We start from the raw sequence: 20994 nt of genomic DNA on the forward strand, positions 1-20994 counted from the left end.
GCTAACTGATCAGACTGTGGATCGAACCCAGGCCCCCCTCCTGGTCTGTACAGCTGAGTTTCACACTAGGCAGAGGGTTTACCAACAAAAACCAGAGATGCTGGAAGTTTGTTTGTTGTATGCAGAATTTCAGAAGCAAACTCACAATCGTGATTGACCAACCTTCCTGGAGATTGCAATAGGCTGAGCAGTTTGTGTGTGTTGCCCATTGGTACTGCAGTTCAGTTTCTACAACTATCCCCTTCCCCCTGCAAAATGTAATGTACAATGTTTCCGGGTACTGCAAATACTGGCCTTGATAGTATTGCAACAGCCAAGTCTGAAGCAATCCTATACTGTTTTGTCTCACCACTTAAAAACTAGATATAATGGGAACCAGCATTTAATTAAGGATTAATTACCCACAGGGCAATAATTAAGTGTCTGAGAGACATTTTCATTGTTTACATACAGACAACCAGTAATGATCTTTTTATTCGTTTAAAAAGAAAGCCATAGAATAAGAGAGTGCCACTTGAATTTATGTCTTATGTACTATAGTAAGTATTTGTGTTTTGATAATGATCAAAACAGTCAGTGCTCATTTTATATGAAAATCAAATAAGCATTGTCACTACCTGTTCTCTGGACAAGGTTTAAAATAAGACGAGGTTTGAATTCATCCACAAGGAATTTAGTAGGTTAATGTATTCGTAGCAGCTAGACTATTCCTGGGACTGCCACTTAGATATTTTGTTCCTTAATATCGAGTTTCAGAAGATTTTTTATAAGCAGTCTGTGTGTTGCTTCATTTTTTTAATCCTTTTGTCTCACTTTATCTGGTAGGTAGCTGATTCGAATAATAAGAAATATGAGCAGGAGTCGGCTCCTCGGCCCCTCGAGCCTGTCCCGTCATTCAGTAAGATCATGGCTGATCTTCTAGAATTCCACCTTCCCGCAATATCTCCATTTTCCTTCATTCCCTTAATATCCAAAAATATATCAATCTCTGTCATGAATATACCCAACAGCAGAACATCCACAACCCACTGGGGTAGAGAATGCCAAAAGATTCACAACCCTTTGAGTGAAGAAATTTCTCCTCTTATTCCTAAATGGCTGACCCCTCATTCTGAGATCGTGCCTTTCGTTCTAGACTCCCCAGCCTTTTATAATAAAGGCTAACATACCATTTCCTTTCCTAATTGCTTGTTGTACCTGCATGTTGAATTTCAAATTCAGTTGGAGGGTGAGAAAGTTGGTTCTCAAACCAGGGTCCTAAGCTTAAATAAAGGAGACTACAAAGGTATGAGGGCAGAGTTGGCCAAAGTGGACTGGGAAAATAGATTAAAGTGTGGGACAGTTGATGAGCAGTGGCAGACACTTAAGGAGATATTTCATAACTCGCAACAAAAATATATCTCAATGAGAAGGAAAGACTGTACGAGAAGGGATTACCATCCGTGGCTAACTAAGGAAATAAGGGATGGTATCAAATTGAAAACAGGGGCATACAATGTGGCCAAGACTAATGGGAGGCCAGAGGATTGGGACATTTTTAAAAGCCAGCAAAGAACGACTAAAAAAATGATGAGAGGGAAGATAGATTATGAAAGTAAACTAGCACGAAATATAAAAACAGATAGTAAGAGTTTCTACAGTTGCATAAAAAGGAAAAGAGTGGCTAAAGTAAATGTTGGTCCCCGAGAGGATGAGACTGGGGAATTAATAATGGAAAACAGGGAAATGGCAGAGACGTTGAACAAATATTTTTGTATTGGTCTTCATGGTAGAAGACACTAAAAACATCCCAATAGTGGATAATCAAGGGGCTCTAGGGAGGGAGGAATTATCACTATCACTAAAGAAGTAGTACCTCGGTAAAATAATGGACCAAAAATTGCCCAGGAGTTGCTCCGTTTTTTTTTTGGAGCAACTTGATTTTTCTGGAGTATTTTAAAAATTTGCACCAGTGAGTTAGTTAGGATTTTTTTAGTTTAGTTTGGTTTTGTTCAAAAGGGGGTTTTACCAGCCACCTACACCCGTTTTGACCATTTAAGACAGTTTGGACAGCTAATAGTTGCTCTAAACTAACTTAGGCCAGCGTATGTGGCCACTTGTGGCTGCACCGAAAACCCTTGCGGAGAGTTAAGAAATCAGCGCAGCTGGTACCAAATGACTTGATGAAAGATTGTGAGTAGGATCAAACAGCTATACAGGACTGACAAACTTTGCGAAGTTAATTTTACTATACAACAGAAGCATTCATGGAAGCTTAAACTACAAAAATAAAAGAAGTAAAAAGACAAAACATGTTTACATAATTTTTTCAAAATATCCAAATAAAAAGTAGTAGTACCTCCTGCTCGTAGGAAAGTATTTTCATCAACAGGATTAAGGAAAGTCTTAAGTAAGCTCATTAAAATTACTGGCTACACAGTTATCACACCCTCCCTGAACCTGAACCTCCCCCTCACTCCCCCCCCTCCCCCGATCAAAACTCTCCCCGTACCATCCTGTTTCTTGTAGCGCTCAGCACGGGAAGGCAGCAGGCCGGCCTGTGCGGCAGGCCACTCGGCCCGGGATAGGGGCGGGACGCGTTGGGTCCCATGCTATCGGCACGCATCATCATAATCATGGGAGGAGCCACTGCGCATGCGAGAACGCTCTACTGCGCATGCGGACAACTGCCGGCAATCTTTTAAGCACAGGGCCCTAGCTCTGCCCCCCCCCCCCCCCCCCCATGGACTCGCCACGCTGCGCCAAGCTCCGAGAGAGTTGGTAGATGGGCCAGAATCTGGGGAAATCTTTTTGGTGCCATTTGGATTGTAGGAAGTCGGCACATCTCACGTGAGTGCGGCGAAAAAACGGGTTGGCCAAATTTGGACCCAAATGGGACTAAAGGCGGACAAGACCCCTGGACCTGATGGCTTGCATCCTCAGGTCTTGAAAGGAGTGGCTGCAGAAATGGTGGATGCATTGGGTGTACTCTACCAAAATTCCCTGGATTCTGGGGTGGTCCCAGCGGATTGGAAAATCGCAAATGTAATGCCCCTATTTAAAAAAGGAGGCAGGAAACTACAGACAAGTTAGCCTAACATCTGTTCAGAAAATGCTGGAGTCTGTTGTTAAGGAAGCAGCAGCGAGACATTTGGAAAAGCATGATTCAATCAAGCAAAGTCAGCATAGTTTTATGAAAGGGAAATCATGTTTGACAAATTTGCTGGAGTTCTTTGAGGATGTAACGAGCAGGGTGGATAAGGGGGAACCAATGGATGTGATGTATTCGGATTTCCAGAAGGCATTCGATAAGGTGCCACATAAGAGGTTACTGCACAAGATAAAAGTTCACGGGGTTGGGGGTAATATTTTAGCATGGATAGACGATTGACTAACTAATAGAAAACAGTGAGTCGGGATAAATGGGTCATTATCCGGTTGGCAAACAGTAACCAGTGGGGTGCCGCAGGGATCGGTGCTGGGGCCTCAACTATTTACAATCTACATTAATGATTTGGATGAAGGGACTGAGTGTAATGAGGCCAAGTTTGCTGATGATACAAAGATGGGTGGGACAGCAAAGTGTGAGGAGGACACACAAAATCTGCAAAGGGAGTATAATGTGGGAAAATGTGAGGTTATCCACTTTGGCAGAAATAATAGAAAAACAAATTATAATTTAAATTGAGAAAAATTGCAAAGTGCTGCAGTACAGAGGGACTTGGGGTGTCCTTGCGCATGAAACACAAAAAGTTGTTAGCATGCAGGTACTGCAAGTAATCAGGAAGGCAAATAGAATGTTGGTCTTTATTGCAAGGGTGATAGATTATAAAAGCAGAGAAGTCCTGCTGCAACTGTACAGGGTATTGGTAAGGCCACACCTGGAGTACTGCATACAGTTTTGGTCTCTGTATTTAAGGAAGGATATAGTTGTATTGGAGGCTGTTCAGAGAAGGTTCACTCAGTTGATTCCGGAGATGAGGGGGTTGACTTCTGAAGCTCGGTTGAGTAGGTTGGGCCTATACTCATTGGAGTTTAGAAGAATGAGACGTGATCTTACAGAAACGTGTAAGATAATGAGGGGGCTCGACATGTTGAATGCAGAGAGGATATTTACACTCATAGGGGAAACTAAAACTAGGGGATATAGTCTCAGAATAAGGCACCGCCCATTTAAAACTCAGATGAGGAGGAATTTCTTCTCTGAGGGCTGTAAATCTATGGAATTCTCTGCCCCAAAGAGCTGTGGAGGCTGGGTCATTGAATATATTTAAGGCGGAGATGGATGGATTTTTGAGCGATAAAGGGTTATGGGGAGCGGGCAGGGAAGTGGAGCTGAGTCCGTGATCAGATCAGCCATGATCTTATTGAATGGGGGAGCAGGCTCGAGGAGCCAAATGGCCTACTCCTGTTTCTATTTCTTATGTTCTTATGTTTTTAACTTTCTGGAACAGTTAACATTTGCGAAGGAATTGGGAGCTATCCAAGAGATATTTTTTCCCCTCCCAATTTTCTCTCCTCTTCCCTATTTTCCAAAAAGTGGTAACTCGTGCTTGTGTGGGTACCTGGTGACCTTTAATACATCAACCTGTGAGAGTGGTGAACCTGTGGAATTCTCTACCACAGAAAGTTGTTGAGGCCAATTCACTAAATATATTCAAAAAGGAGTTTGATGAAGTCCTTACTACTAGGGGAATCAAGGGGTATGGCGAGAAAGCAGGAATAGGGTACTGAAGTTGCATGTTCAGCCATGAACTCATTGAATGGCGGTGCAGCCTCGCAGGGCCGAATGGCCTACTCCTGCACCTATTTTCTATGTTTCTAACCCAGGGACTTTATTGTGAGTCTATACATTTGGCTGGATTTTCGCCGACTTTGCGACTGGGATTTTGCCACGATTTGACCCTCCGCAGCAAAAACCCGGTTGGCAGGATATTCAGACACCTCTTTGCGACGGCGCTTCCATGTCCCGCCGTGGTGAGGTGCGCCGACGTGCAACGCCGTGGATTGCGTTACCATCGTACTGTCGGCACTCTTTCCCCCACCCTTACGCCGCACCCAGAATACCGACGGGGTCAAACCTGTTGGTGCAGCCCTGGCAGCAGCGATAAGTATGAAGATCTGCAAAAGGGTAAGTTGAGGCTTTTGGGCCTGAAATTGAAGAACTTTTACTGCCGACTGCCAGCGGCATTTCCTCTGGTCGAACCGCCCAGTGCCACTTTCGACGTGGCCTGTAGCGGGAGAGAGGAGAGAGTCGTCGGGAAGCTCCCGCCGACGTCAGCGGACGGCTGAGTCGTGCAACTGACCTCCCGCCTACTGAGCTGCGATATTCGTGCGGGCGGGAGTTGGTGGCAGAACGGGGTTGGGCCGCTGGCGCGAGGCTGGTCTGTTCCCAACGGTAGGTGGGAAGATGGAGAAAAAAAAGGTTCGTATAGTTTTTGTAATTTTTTTTTTCTTTACAGGGACTTAAAGGTCTTCAGATGGGTTGAACTTTTTTTTTTGATGCTTTTGCTTTTCAGCTCTTCGACCCTCGATGGGCCCAACTCCACCCTCGGTGGCACTTGGTCAGCAAGTGTCTTTGCCGCCAAGAATGAGAGCTCCCGCTGGCTGCTACCCAGATTGGCGGTGCGAGTCACTCATTTGCTGCCCGACGACCTTCAAGGGACCTCTCCGATGAAAATCCCGCCGAAAGAACCGTGATTGGCGGTTCTTTGGGCGGACGGAGATCTTCATCAATTTTAGGCCCTCTATTTATTTATTATATTTCAGCGATTTAGTAGGTCAGAGTTTTTTGAATGTTTTGTAAATGTTTTTTGTATGTTCATTGCAATTTTTTTTTTTTGTTTGTTTGTTTTCCCCTTCCCAAGGCACCTCTCGCAGCACTCCCGGCCCCGGACTAAAGTTGCCGAATCTCGCGGTTTGCGCCGCAAATCCTCGTGCAATGTCGATTTCACCATTGCGCAAAAGGCCGAAAGTTCGGCCTAAAAACGGTAGCGCAGCAAAAACTGTAATTTTGGCGTAAAACTACCGTTTTGAAAACCCAAAATCTAGCCCCTTGAGTGTCAGTGGCTTATTTGACGATGAGGTGAGGATGCTTTGCAACTGTGCCTGATTGTGTCTCTGCTGTTTCTTCAATCGGGTCAGTTGAGAGCAATCATGAGCTAGAAACCTGCATCGTTTGTTTTCTCTTATTAACTCGGTACACTAACCTTAATTCTATTGCCTGTGTCCCCAACAACCTTCTCCCTCATAACAGCAGCTGAGATCAGCTAACTCAGTCAGAGCTTCAACCTGCAACCTTCCTGCTTTTTATGGTATATTTAGCCACTGAACCAGTTGGTTGTTTTTCGCTGAAAAAGATTGCGTTGTTGTTTGAAAATCTTTGGTTATTTGTCAGTTGCTATTTCAAGACTTATTTCAATTTGTGTTTTCCTGTGACTCTTATCTTTTATTGATTTAATAACAGCCAACACAGAGCAGTATTGACACATCCATGCCTTTGTAACCTCTAGATTTGATTTTTCCAATCTACTCCTGACTAGCCTCCCATTTTCTACCTTCCATAAATTGGAGATGATCCAAAACTCTGCTGCCCGTGTCCTAACTCGCACCAAGACCCCCTCACCCATCACCGTGTGCTCGCTGATCTCCACTGGCTCCCGGTTAAGCAACACCTCAATTTGAAAATTCTCAACCTTGTTTTCAAATCCCTCCATGGCCTCCCACACGGCATTTATCTGCTCAATATTTGAATATTTTGGGCTAGAAATTCCCCAACCTGTCATTATTTGATAAATAACATCATTTTAGTGAAGAAATAAGAATAAAAATTTTGGAATTTTTTAGGGGGTAAATATGGCCACAAAATACGCCCGTCGTTAAAATAGTGGCGTTGCAGAGGATTCGCGGTAAAAACTGTAATCTTGCCAACTTTAGCCCGAGGCCTATCAACGCCAAAAATAGAGGAGAAAACACACACACAAAAATTGCAAAAAACCAAAATCAAAAATCACAAAACATTTACATGACTCTTAACTAAGAAATTGCTGCAAAAGAATTTAAAAAATAAAACTCGAACACCTTTTTTGCAGGTCTTCCTACTTGCCAATGTTTCTGAGGCCGCAACGCCTGCTTTATTCGTGTGTTTTTTTTTCATCCAAGAACGGGTTCGCCGAATGGCCAAACTTGGGCGGTGCGGGTTTTTTTTGGGGGTTGTACATTGGCGATGCACTTTTCGGCAATATTTTGAAAATGACATTCTGAAACTTTGGGGAATTTTGTGCACTTCATTTTAAGAACAAAAAAGCACTTTTAACGCGGGAAAAAAAAAATCGCGTTAAAGTGTACATGCGGCTGGGGAAATTCTAGCCCTTTATGAGTAATCATATCACCAAATTACATTTTGAGTCGTAAAACACAGTTATTGTCCCATGCAGCAGTCCCTGCTCCGAGTGTGTTTTATGCGATATAATGGTATTGAGCAGCAAGCCAAGAGATAAATAGTGAAGATGGATGGAGATTCTAGCTTGATTTACTTTGCAGGATCCTAGAGCATTTATGCTGAATTTTGGATGGGGTGGAATGCATGATTGAATATATTAAACATGGACTGTGTGAAATATGGACTGCATGAACAGAATGGCCTTTACCTGTTCTCTGCTTTATATTCTTGTATTGTATGGATGTAGCTTCATTGGCAAATTGAATGGATAGGATGTTTATGATCAAGGTTGTTATTACAGCTCTTTCCCACTGACGGTTGGGACGTGGGTTCAAATCCAGTCCAAATGGATGTGATGACATTTTCTCCTCTTAACTACCTCTGAAGATCTATGTGCACTAATTTTGGCCAGTTTCTCAGGCCCACGGCACAGAACGATAGGGCTGAAATTGCCCTCCGACCGAAAGGGGACACACTCACCGATCTTGAAGATGTTACTCCGCCCCAATCCATGATGCGTCACACCGTCCCTCCCCTTCAGTTAAAGGGGAGGGCTGCTGCGAACTCTACATTTAGTTCAGTTTGACCCACTGGGCCACCAGGGAGGGTTTTGGCCAGGCCAGCGGCCCGGTACCCAAGAGGAGGTGCCGGGCTGCCTGTTGGCGGCTCGGCTGAACCCATGGGCGCCGTTGTTGGGCCGATCTCTTGAGCCGGATGACAATTAAAATAAAACGGTGGCCGCGGCAGCTCGCCCTCCCCTTTAATGGGAAGACGCGCTGCCCCAGCCACGCACAGCTTCCCGCAGGGGAAAGCTGTCGGGAGCACCGAGTGGCGTCCGGTCCGCTCCCATGGGGCAAATTCCCGCAGGGCAATTTCTCACGCGTGGTGGAAAGGAGTCATTGCCGGTCGGCGGCGGGGGCTGGGGGGGGGCCCTGTCCGACAGGCCGCAACACGGGCAGCCTGGTGACGAGTACTGCTGGGGATAAAATGGAGGACAGTTTATGGAATGTCGGCGACTCCACTCCGACAAGGCCGGGAGTCCACACCGACCCATGGCCTCCTCTTTGAGGCGGTTACGCCCCTTATAGAAAGGGGCAGTTTCGGACCCGATAACTCTCTAATTTAGTCACTAACTGACAAGCTCACACAGCGCCCGCAAAAATGGCTGGTGTGGGAAATGAAAAATATCATATCGTTGCACACTCTTGAGTATGGGGCTAAGGAATAGTTATACCCAGAAGGAAACTCCCTCTACTCTGCCAAGCAATGTTAAATCTGATCTGGGGATGCTTGATGCTGACAGTGGGTGCTTGAAACGGTGCAGGATTCCATTTACCACTGCTAAATTCCCTTACCTTGAATACAAAATTCACTCAAAACATTTTGAAGGAAGTAAACTCAGTATTATTTCAACTTGTCTTTTATTGTAACACAATACTGATTTAATAATAGCCAATGTTGCTGTCCACAGGACAGTCAAGTTTGCTGTCATAGCCTGTCTTCAATGATGCATATTTGTATTATTATGAAAATGCTTTATACAGAATCTCTAGGTTCCCATTTGAACAGTCTTGTTCCCTGAACTGAAATCAAACCACAGAGCATGGAGAAAAGCCATCTGACTTTATAAGGACCAGAGATTGTATGAGTGCTTCTATTTCTGGTTTGTGATTAGACACAAACAATGCTTGCTGGGAGTAAGAACTTCAACAGTCAAGAAAAGCTTGCTACTACACTGTAACCAACAAAGTTACAGCATGCCATTTTAGATTACCTATGCCAAGTCTTGTTTAGTTCTTATCTGCTAAATTCCAGCCAGCCAACTCAGTAATTAAGAATAACTGGTGTGGCTTGGGGAGGAACAATGCGTGATGTTAATATAGACATGCAATATGATAAAGAATCATTATTGTCCTGTGCGTCACCTCTTTGAGCAGTTTCTTTTTTCAAAGTCAGAAAAAGACGGGGAGGATGGACAAGTGGATGGGGAATTGATTTGGCTGAAAGGAGAGGAGCTGAACTCCTCCTTAAATAACAACTTTAATTTATATAGCGCCTTTAACGTTGTAAAATCTCCCAAGGCGCTTAACTTATGAAATGTCTCGTTGGCTTCAATTCTTCTTCACTGAAATCCTGTTAGTTTGCCTCCTTCAACCAATGATCCTCTTCCTTTCCTTAGCTCTGGATATAGATGGATTCCCTTTCTCTGACACCAGAAGTGGATAACTTGATCATGCCAGAGTGCGTGAAGAGGGTTAGGCTGGTTTCCCACAGCAGCGGGGAAATCTGAAAGATCTAATCTTAGCTTTATTTTCTCTTTATTTTCCATGTCTGGACAAGTAGTAACTTGTAATTGTACATTTCAAAAAATAACCAAAAACTTTTGGTCAACTTGTAAACCAAGAAATTAAGAATGACTAAGTTAGGAGTAAGCACATTTATTTATTTCCCTATTAATAATAAACTCCCAGAGGTTTAACTTCCTCTGATCGCAGCGGAGTTATCGGGTTCGCATCAAATATCTCTTTTGTGCAATTTTATCACGTGCTTATTTTAAATTAGTCTCCTCTTGCTTTAAATGATATGGGAAGGAATTTTATGGGAAGTTATCACTGTGAACTTACTGACATCCATCCTAAATTTAGCTTCACCAGTTTGAGCCCATGCCTGCTTAAACAACTGTTGGAATTGAACTCGAAACATGTTTTGGATTTACCTTTTACATTTGTTTAACTTTGTTCTATATTCTATAAGACCACCTCTCAGATGCCCTCATTCCAGGCTGAAATGTCCAGGTTTCTGTCGTCTTTCCCGGCAGCTCAGACCTTTGATACAAGGGAACAGCCTTGTTCTATTCTCTGCACTGCCTCCAACACCTGAATGCCATCCCCATGTCTTGGTAACCAGAACTGAATGCAATACTCAAGATATAGTCTGACAAGGATATTGTACATGTTTAATCACAACCTTCTCACACATGTATTCTTCTATTCTGATGATGTATTCAACATTCTATTGGCTTTTTCTAGTGAATTATCAAATACTGTGAATTATTTCCTAATTCATTTTGACATGAGGGATGAAGAGCGAGGAAGAGGTGACACGAGGCCCTATTGCGCCTTGTTCAAGTATCGCAGGACAAAGTGGCACTAATGGAAGCTGTGGAGATGCCTACAGCCTCATCCTCCCAAGTTAAAGGAGAACCATCAACATCATCATTGGCAGTCCCTCGGAATCGAGGAAGACTTGCTTCCACTCTTAACATGAGTTCTTAGGTGGCTGAACAGTCCAATATAAGAACCACAGTCCCTGTCACAGGTGGGAAAGGGTGGGTGGGACTGGGTTGCCGCACGCTCTTTCAGCTGCCTGCGCTTGATCTCTGCATGCTCTCGGCAATGAGAGTCGAGGTGCTCAGCGCCCTCCACTTTGGGCGGTCTTTGACCAGGGACTCCCAGGTGTCAGTGGGCATGTTGCACTTTATCAGGGAGGCTTTCAGGGTGCCCTTGTAACGTTTCTTCTGCCCACCTTTGGCTCGTTTGCCGTGAAGGAGTTCCGAGCAGAGCGCTTGCTTTATATAAAAAAAAAGAACAGCATACAGAAGACGGTATAAATGGAGAAGAAATACTATAGTTTACCTGATGGCTTAGTGATTAAAGATACAAAGTGGTGATTTGTGGAATTGTATTGGGCCACAGCCATAGTGCCACACAGAACAGTCCACTGTTCAATTCTTGACTCTGCTGATTTAGTTGAAACAATGGGGATTCTTTAATGTTCTCATTGTCTTCAGGCGAGAAAGTGATTCCAGCAATGATGCTCCTTCCAGCCAAATAAATTACCACTACTCCAATGGTAAATGCGCATATGAAGAATGGAGTTAATGAGGGGCAGTTGATGCAGTGGAATTGTAATCCAGCATAATTAACTCCTATCAAGAGATGAGGGGAGAGAATTACAACAACAACTTGTACTTATATCGCGCCTTTAACATTGTAAAATGTCCCAATGCGTTTTGATTATTAGGGTAAAAGTATATTTTACTAACAAAGTTGTGAAATTATGAAAACTAGAAGATTATGGTGCTAGCTAAGTTTTTTGGGGCTGTATTGCCCTTTTCTAAGCTTCCATTCCCTTGTGTTCCAACAATATAATAGCATCTCATCAGGTGTGTTTACTTTGATATTTTGTCTGAGCCTGGGTCTTGAGAGGAAGTCACCTGCATGTGCGGCTCTCCCACATTTATGTAGCAAAGTGAGCCATCAGTTCTCCCATTTGTAGTAAGGACAGCTCCAAACAAAAACACATTTTGCTTCATTAAGTCAAGTGTTTGAGTAACAATGGGAGCCTGTTTTTATAACTACTTTACATTACACTCTCTAAGTGATGTATGTCATGACAAGTATCTGAATGAACCTCATTAATTTGTGAGTAGAAGCAGTGTGAACATCTAACTATTACAGATGGTGACTGTTTTCAAATTAATATGTGAAACTGATCTGATTCTGAGCTGGTCCCGTGTGCTTGCAACATGACACAATAATATAATGTCAGCTGGCTGGCGTACTGATCAGGTCAAGGTGTTGAGGTGAGCTCTGAGTTCCTGAACACAGTATGGAGACCCAGGAAAAATTGGGTCCCCATGATAACTGACTCCACACAGGTATTGGTAGATTTACACTTGGTAATGTGGTTGTCTATGCAGGAATTGTGTCTCATCATTGTCATCATAGGCAGTCCCTCGAAATCGAGGATTGTTTCCACTCTAAAAGTGAGTTCTCAGGTGGGTGTATAGTCCAATATGGGAATTACAGTCTTTAACAGGTGGGGCAGACAGTGGCTGAAGGAAAGGGTGGGTGGGGAGCCTGGCTTTGCCGCATGCTCCTTGCGCTGTCTGCGCTTGGTTTCTGCGTCTTCTCAGCGACGAGACTCGGTGCTCAGCATCCTCCCGGATGCTCTTCCTCCACTTAGGGCGGTCTTTGGCCAGGGATTCCCAGGTGCCGGTGGGGATGTTTCACTTTATCAAGGAGGCTTTGAGGGTGTCCTTGAAGCATTTCCTCTGCCCACCTGGGGCTCGTTTGCCCTATCGGAGTTCCGAGTAGAGCACTGGCTTCGGGAGTCTCGTGTCGGGCATGCAGACGATGTGGCCCGCCCAACTCCAGCGGTACCCTGCTCCTGACAAAATGCCCAGAACATGACCTTGCCATCACCAACACCCATGTTCTGTCAGAGGGACAAGTACAAGGCATCGTGGCAACACCCTTGCTCCAAGCACTGACATCTGCTCAACTACGTCATTGTCCGAGCAAGGGACCGCAAAGGTGTGCGCATCACCTGAGCCATGACGGGAGCCGACGACTGCTGGACGGACCACCGCTTAATCCGCTCCGTCATTAACATCCATATAGCTCAAAAGCAGCGGCGGCAACAGAAATAATGCTGCAGAATGATGTGTGGGGAGTTGGTGTCACCAATACAAATCTATCCATAATCTCAATCAGGCATTCCCTTTCTCTTTGTGCTGTTGTTTTGTAATACCTTTCGCTACCTGTTCAATTCAAAAAAATTAAAAAGACTGATTGATTAGGTTTGCTACTAATAGGTTTAATTGGGCTGGTAATTCGATTCTGTAGCTTTTATTTCCATTTTTGTCTGATTATGCTTCCATGAAGCACCCTGGGACATTGCCTCCACATTATTAATGCATTGCTTAATAAATACAAGTTGTTGCCACAGCACTTATTTTTTAGGAACTTCAGAGCTACCAATTCTCCCATTTGTAGTGACGACAGCTCCAAACAAGGCATATTTTGGTTCATTAACATTTGTATCAAGCTAAGTACCAATTTTATTGTTTGTTTTTATCGGATTTATCTTTACTTAGTTTCGCATATCCCTGTTCTGAAGTTTATTTGAATAAAATGCTCTTTTTAATTCTCCACTTCCTCTCCAAGGTCACACCATATTTCATACTATTCTCCCCCTGCTAACTGCATCCAAGGGCAGTTGAGAAATTACCTCCTGGACCATTTGCTAGTATAAAATATTAATTGATATAGATAAGTTGAACCTAGATATTATTTCAAATTAATCCGGGAAAATAGGACTAGCAGACATTATTTTAACTGGTTAGGAAGAACTCTCTGAATTGTTTTGAGTATTCTGAGTGTTAAATGTTTGTAATAAGCTACCCGGCATGGAATTGGCGACAAAAACATGTGGGATGTTCAAAATGCAGCTGGATTCAAAAATAGGTGAGTTTGGGGAGGAAAGGGATCAGTTTGAATGGACGAATGGCCTCTTCTCATCCTTGACTTTTTTCATGTTCTTGTATCAAGCTGGCAGCAGTCCTCTTGCTCTATCGCGTTGTGCAGGAAATTGCCTGGCTTCACTCAGCACCTCCCAAAGTTGGTACAGCAGAGAGGTCTGGGACTTGGCATGTGGAGAATTATAGACACAAAACTGCAAGGAAACATTCCAGGACTTGCAACGCCACTCTGGCTTCATAGATTAGAAAGCTAACTGGGCTTCGAGATGCTTTTTTTGCTTGCATTTATGGCTTGATTTTTATTGTTGCAAAGCCAATTTGAGAACAGAAGCCTTCTCGCAGAGTTGTTGTTTAGTAGCAGTCACTGATGAAATCAAGATTGACTAGGCTTTGAAGCAGTATTAGTGGCTTCTATTTTTCTGGGTGTGCAGAATCCAGACCGGCATTTAAATTAAGTCTAAGGGAGGTAAGGAGTCCTAAATTTTTTTTGGACTTGGAATAAAATGGAGTCGGAGACGGAGCTTTGATTTCAACATGATGAGAATGCAGGGAAGTGGGTGGGGGCTGGGGGGAGGAGGAGAGTGTATGTGAAGGCATACTTGGAGCTGAGGAGACAATTAGAGAGAAGTTCTGAGGTACATAATGAAACAGATTGTTGATGCTGACATTGCTGACATTGCTGAAGTTTCTGAGTTGCTTGTGTATTCACTGGAGTTCAGAAGAATGAGAGGGGACCTCATAGAAACGTTTAAAATTCTGACGGGGTTAGACAGGTTCGATGCAGGAAGAATGTTCCCAATGTTGGGGAAGTCCAGAACCAGGGGACACAGTCTAAGGATAAGGGGGAAGCCATTTAGGACCGAGATGAGGAGAAACTTCTTCACCCAGAGAGTGGTGAACCTGTGGAATTCTCTACCACAGAAAGCTGTTGAGGCCAATTCAATAAATATATTCAAAAAGGAGTTAGATGAAGTCCTTACCACTAGGGGGATCAAAAGGTATGGCGAGAAAGCAGGAATGGGGTACTGAAGTTGCATGTTCAGCCGTGAACTCATTGAATGGCGGTGCAGGCTAGAAGGGCCGAATGGCCTACTCCTGCACCTATTTTCTATGTTTCTATGTGATCCTTTAATGCAAATTAAATGTCTTGTTTTTACAGAAGGATCCTTGGATGTTTCTATCCGTTTCACATTTAAATTTTATTCTGATGCAATAGATTTGATATTGTAAACAGTGGTCATATTTTCTGCACACATTCCATAAACTTGAGACTGTGCAGTGCAATTTGATATTTTGATTTCAGTGGTACAGGCTTGTTTTGTTCAACTGCATGTGAAACTTGGGAGTAATTGAAAATGCTGTTTCTTACTTTTTAGACCAAATACCCACATGTCCAAGCAACAGACAGACCAAAGGCCACATAGTATGGTCAGTGAGACTTCCACAGCAGTAACTACATCCACAGTGGACGCTGCTCCAGGTTCAAAGGTGAGGTTAAGAGCGATTCTATCCATATATTGTGATATATAACACGAATTGTAAGTCGGCCCCCACTGTGATTACAGTATCTTGTCCACTAACCACCATTGGAACTACACGTGTGGATGTCGGGCAACGACAGGATCAGCTCTGATGTTCCCTTAGCTACTGTGATCAAATAACTTGCTGCTGATCTTTGTCTGGGTCTGTGGTTTTGACTTTTTTTCTGTGTGAGGGACCCACTTCACGTAATTCTCGTCATCATAGGCAGTCCCTCGAAATTGACATGCTTCCACTCTAAGGGCCCAAGTTTCCACATGATTCGCGCCTGATTTTTAGGAGCAACTGGTGGAGAACGGACTATTTTAGAAATCGCAATTCTCCACATTTTTTTTTCTGCAGTTCTAGTCAGGTAGAACAGTTCTACTTTGGAACAGAATTTTTTCTTCAAAAGGGGGCGTGTCCGGCCACTGACGCCTGATTTCAAAGTTTCCACAGTGAAAACGTACTCCAAACTAAAGTAGAATGAAGCAAGTGAAGATTTTTGTAGAACTGAAAAAACCTGTTCAACACATTAAAAAATCAGGCGCAGGTTACAAATTAGGCGTCCAGAACGAGGTGGAGGGGAAGGGAACTCATTAAATTCGACAATAAATCCTTATTTATGCTTCTACAAATATTATACAAATAAATCCAACCTGAATAAACATTTATAAGCAAAGAAAAGATTAAATAAACCATCTTCCTACCTGTGTGAAAGTGCTTCAGGCACGGAGAATGCTGCAGTCAGCCTGAGGCGCCCGTTCTTCCCGCGGGGGGGGGGAAGGAGGCAGCCGTTCTTCCCGCGGGGGGAGGGGAGAGGAGGCAGCCGTTCTTCCCGCGGGGGGGGGGGGTAGGAGACGCCCGTTCTTTCCCGCGGGGTGGGGGGAGGAGGCGACCGTTCTTTCCCGCGGGGTGGGGGTAGGAGGCGCCCGTTCTTCCCGCGGCGGGGGGGGGGGGCGGGGGAAGAGACAGTGAGAAAGCTGCAAGTGCTGATGTGCTGATGGCAATGTGCTTTTATTAAAAAAAATGTTCAAAAATTAAACAGCTACAAAGAACTACAAAAATGGCCGAGTGGCAATGTTTTTTTGGCAATGTTTTTTTCACATTGCGCGAACGCTCCAACGCGCACGCGCAGCGTTGCCGGCAGGAAAAAAACTAATTTAAATAGTACCCGCCCCATCCCACTGACAAAATCGGCGCGAGTGTAGGCTCCGCCCCCCTGGGCGCCACGCCAAACAGACCAGGAGCTGCAGGGCGCTCCAGAATCGCGCTTTTTTTTTTTAGGCGTCGTTTTAGGCACGAAAAATGGGCGCCCAGCTTGGAGTGGCGCCCGTTTTTTTATCGTGTGGAAACTTGGGCCCTAAAAGTGAGTTCTCAGGTTACTGCAGTCCAATACGGGAATTGCCGTCTCTGTCACAGGTGGGGGAGACAGTGGTTGAAGGAAAGTGTGGGTGGGGAGCCTGGTTTGCCGCATGCTCCATCTGGTGTCTGCGCTTGGTTTCTGCATGCTCTCTGCGACGTACTTCCAGACTCCCAATAACCCCTTGCCCTTGCTTCTGAAAGACATCATCAACTAACTAATAAAAACAATTAAAATGCTCTTGTGTTGTTCACCTCCAAAATTGTCTACTTTTTATCCCATCATCGGCAATCCCTTGGAATCCACTCGAAAAATGAGTCCTTAGGTGACTGAACAGTCCAATACTAGAACCACAGTCCCTGTCACAGGTGGGACAGATAGTCATTGAGGGTAAGGGTGGGTTGGACAAGTTTGCCGCACGCTCCTTCCGCTGCCTGCGCTTGATTTCTGCATGCTCTCACTGACGAGACTCGAGGTACTCAGCGTCCTCCCAGATGCACTTCCTCCACTTCGGGCGGTCTTTGGCCAGAGACTCCCAGGTGTCAGTGGGGATGTTGCACTTCATCAGGGAGACTTTGAGGGTGTCCTTGTAACGTTTCCTCTGCCCACCTTTGGCTTGTTTGCCATGTAGGAGTTCTGAGTAGAAAGCTTGCTTTGGGAGCCTCGTGTCTGGCATGCGAACTGTGTGGCCTGCCCAGCGGAGCTGATCAAGTGTGGTCAGTGCTTCAATGGCTTGTATGGCTGAGATAACCCACCAAATCAAAAGCTATTCATCAGGCTTAGCAGGGCCAATATAAAGTAAATGAGGCAGCAGTGCCACCTCCTGAGGCATGAAAACCACCTTAATGCTGCAGTTTGCAATGCCAGCTACCATTTGTCTCACTGGGGGCAAGCTGAGTGTTCAAGCAGCCTTGCAACATTCATCAATGTGGATTTCCATTTGCTGGTGCATATAGACCGTTCACAGACAATGGGGAAGATCCTGGGTTAGAAATGTGTGTAATCTGCATGCTCCAGCACACGACTGAACCATTTTGGTTTTCAGAATTGGTCGAACTATATCCTGTCTTGTTCATTTGGGTCCTGTGGAACACTTTATACAAAGAACTGTCAGTGTTGGACCATATCGGTAAATAACCGGTGCTTTATTGAACGTTACTCATCACCTGAAAATCTTTAAAAAGTGTTTGATCAGTTTCACATCAGACTTACTGCCTCGGGTTCTTGGTTCTTTTCAGTCTTGGATGAAAAGTATAAGGAGGGGATAAAAAAGACACATAGAGAACACATGAAGGGATTGTTATTGGAGAAAATTTGCTGTTCTCATCAAGGGATGACTTCTTATTGCTAGTAGAAAAATTAATGTTCTTAACTTTATTAAGATGCTTGGAGTGAGGTAACATTTTCTGTTTTCTGTTTCTTGTCTTCAAAAATAAGAATCAGATGATGGGAGTCCATGGAGCAATATTTACATCCAGACTGAACTAACCATCGAAGCATTTGTCATGATCATTCGAGGGTATAGATGACTTAAAATTGCACACACAGCCTCCACGCTATATTGTCTCTCTCAAATTTAACTCGTATTCGATATCTCGCAATAATATGGAGAATAGCAGTTTCCTTGTTACCTAGCTCAAATTCTCTGTTTTAAGCTATTTTTTTATCTTTGATCGCATCGACACTTGCTTTTTCTCGCAATGTTTTTAATTATCATTGAGATGTATCTGTGCTCAGAAAATCTGAGCCTCTGTTTACCGTGTTTATAGATTCTCTCGAACTAATCCCCCTATAGATTCGAGCAAAAGCTTGAGATTTTAATCTCAATTCTGAACAGCATTACTGTAATCAGCAGGGAGACAGGTAACTCAGGCCTTTTTAAAGCATTGTAAATCTTACATTATTGTCTCTCCTGTCATGCACATAATCATCTTCTGTACCGTGGTCCATTTTTCTGCAAGTGTGTGTGTGTTCTCCCTCATGCCCTCTCCATCCTTTGCCGGTCTTCATTAGTAGTATCGCTCACTTCCCTTCGTTCGGGGCCTGCACATAGCAGAACTCTAATACTTCTGCTTTGGATTACTAAAAATTCAGCAGAATCTGATAAGCCTAAACCTTTTGATGAGATTAATTTCATAATATATCTTTGCTTGCACATAGCATTTACATAGCCTTAGGAAGGGATTCATGTCGGGATGTGTAAACCTCAGGAACTGACTAAATGGGCACCAGTGTAAATATGGTTTAACTAGGGTATTGGATTTTGTTTCAGGAATTGTTAATCAATAAATACTACTATGAATTAATAGTTCAATACTGTCCAGTGAGTTCTGTCCACCATCTTGAAAAATGGGATATGGTAATATTAGTGCTCAATCGGGGATCTTAATCTTGAAGGATACATGGGCAAATATTCCAGTTGTTGATTCTTAACAGTTTTGGGGGCTCTGGTAGATGTCAACTTTGGCCTGGATACAGTCCTTTGGGACTGCAATGGGATGGGGACTTGGCTCTGCTAAATTGCACCTAAACGTTCTGGACTTTGGTATGTGCGTTGTGTCTCTATAAGGAGAGACGGTGTCCTCTATATCCAACATGTGTTGATTTCTCTGTAGCTTGGTTTGGAGATGAGTAAACAATCTGATAAGTTTCTGCATGTATCAGACACCTGACTGATCAAAACGTGAAATCGAGAATGTTTGTGAAACTTAACACACTCGAAGAGTCCAGTGACTCAATGAGATGCAGCTATGTACACTTGATTTTAGATTGAAACTCAGTGTTGGGTACTCTTGGAAACAATTCAAAATTAAATGCTAATTTTGAGATAAAAACAAAAAAAAACTACTAATGCTGAAAATCTGCCTTTAAAAGCAGAAAGTATTGGAAATAGTCTTTGGACCATCAGTGTCTGTAAAGAGATGAGACCGATAATGTTTTAGGTGTAGACCCTTCATTAGAACTGAAAATGAGAATACAAGGAAAAGGGAAGGCAAGAACAAGTAAGTCATGAGTCAGGGATGCTAAGTGCCATCACAATTGTGGCCGGCACGGATGGCGGGTGAGGTACACAGGTAAGTTCAGGGTGGGAAGTATGTTTTTTTTAAAAACTTACCTGCAGGTTTCTTCCACAGTCTGCAACGGTTAGAGACTGAAAAAGTAGTTGAAGCTTATGTCAATGCAAGCACCGATTCCATTTCAGCAGTTTCAGGAACGGGTTGAGAAATGGGCTCGAGCCTCATTTCACTATTGAAACAAAGCCGGCGCTCATTTCAGGCAGCTGCCATAGCGACCTAAAAATAGGCTCTGATGAATTCCCCATTGGCCCAGGCGCACGTGCAAATCAGGCGATGGCTTTTCTGCTGCAAAATTTGTCATCTTTGCACAGGTTTTGCACTCCTAAAACCGGTGCGGTGATGTTGAATTTAGACCTTGGTGACTCTGGAAAATGTTTATCGGCTTGGCACAAAGCCATCCAGTGGCCAGCTTGTGTAATTATAGTGTGAACAGGCTACATGGGCAAAACCCATAGTAAATGTGGGCATCGGGGGTTATAACAGGAAAAAGCTGACAAAATGTGACAACAGAAAATGCATAAATAAGATGCTTAATAAGATGTCGGTTGATAATGCAGTATAGATGTTCAATATCGAAGGTTGGAGCAACTTGGTGCATCTCGACCTGTTGTGTCCTGTTGATCACAGACGGCATAAAATGTTTGTATGATATCAGCCAGCAAAGTTTTGCAGACACTGTGAATTTTGCTGCTGATTTAGTGTTTGCATGAGTATTCTGGCTGCTTTATGGATCATTGGGTTACATTGACTGCACATTGCCCCTCCTGTCAATGGTATAATACAGATTAACTTTGTACAAACAGTCTGCTTAATGTAGAAAGTCAGTAGATACCATAGTGATCAGAAAGTGTAGCAATGCTTTTCCATACCAATCCACCCCCGCCCCCCCCCCCACTCTCACTGAAGTCAGTGACTTACGCTGGGGCAAGTTTCACTTGTGCTGAGAAGCCGAGTTGACTGTACAGAGCTTCACAACTGATCCAAGTTCTGGTCTCACCTGCTATCCACAAATGCACACTTTCCTGCAGCAGTTACTGGCCAGTGATCAGGAGCAGAAAACTGGGGTATTGTTTTTTTTCCTTTCCTAGTGCAGGGGTGCTTGGGTCAACTGTAGCCACCGATTAGCATCCTGGATGAGATCCGCTAACTTGGCACAAACCAGAAATATAATTTGGGATCTTCCTTTTCTGTCTAGTTGAAGACCGCACCAAGTTGTGAATTTACCCACTGAGCCGGCAGTGAGGTAATTCAAACTTTCACTAATATTTACAAAGAAATCTGTAGTGACAACATCATTTTTGATGACTTAAGATTTTTACATCTTAAAACTTGGGACAGACATTATAGGAGG

General features: G+C 43.8%; 1 protein-coding gene across 4 annotated transcripts in view; it reads left to right on the forward strand.

Annotated features, from left to right (window-relative positions):
• plekha7b (pleckstrin homology domain containing, family A member 7b) overlaps window positions 1-20994 on the forward strand; it is a 612799-nt gene that overhangs the window by 372641 nt on the left and 219164 nt on the right. For all 4 annotated transcript variants that reach the window (XM_070899897.1, XM_070899898.1, XM_070899899.1 and 1 more), the window contains one exon: window positions 15062-15173. In XM_070899897.1, coding sequence (XP_070755998.1) covers window positions 15062-15173 — 112 coding nt within the window. The remainder of the gene's footprint in view (window positions 1-15061; window positions 15174-20994) is intronic.

This window comes from Pristiophorus japonicus, chromosome 14 (genome assembly GCF_044704955.1).
Source record: "Pristiophorus japonicus isolate sPriJap1 chromosome 14, sPriJap1.hap1, whole genome shotgun sequence".
Taxonomy (NCBI): domain Eukaryota; kingdom Metazoa; phylum Chordata; class Chondrichthyes; family Pristiophoridae; genus Pristiophorus; species Pristiophorus japonicus.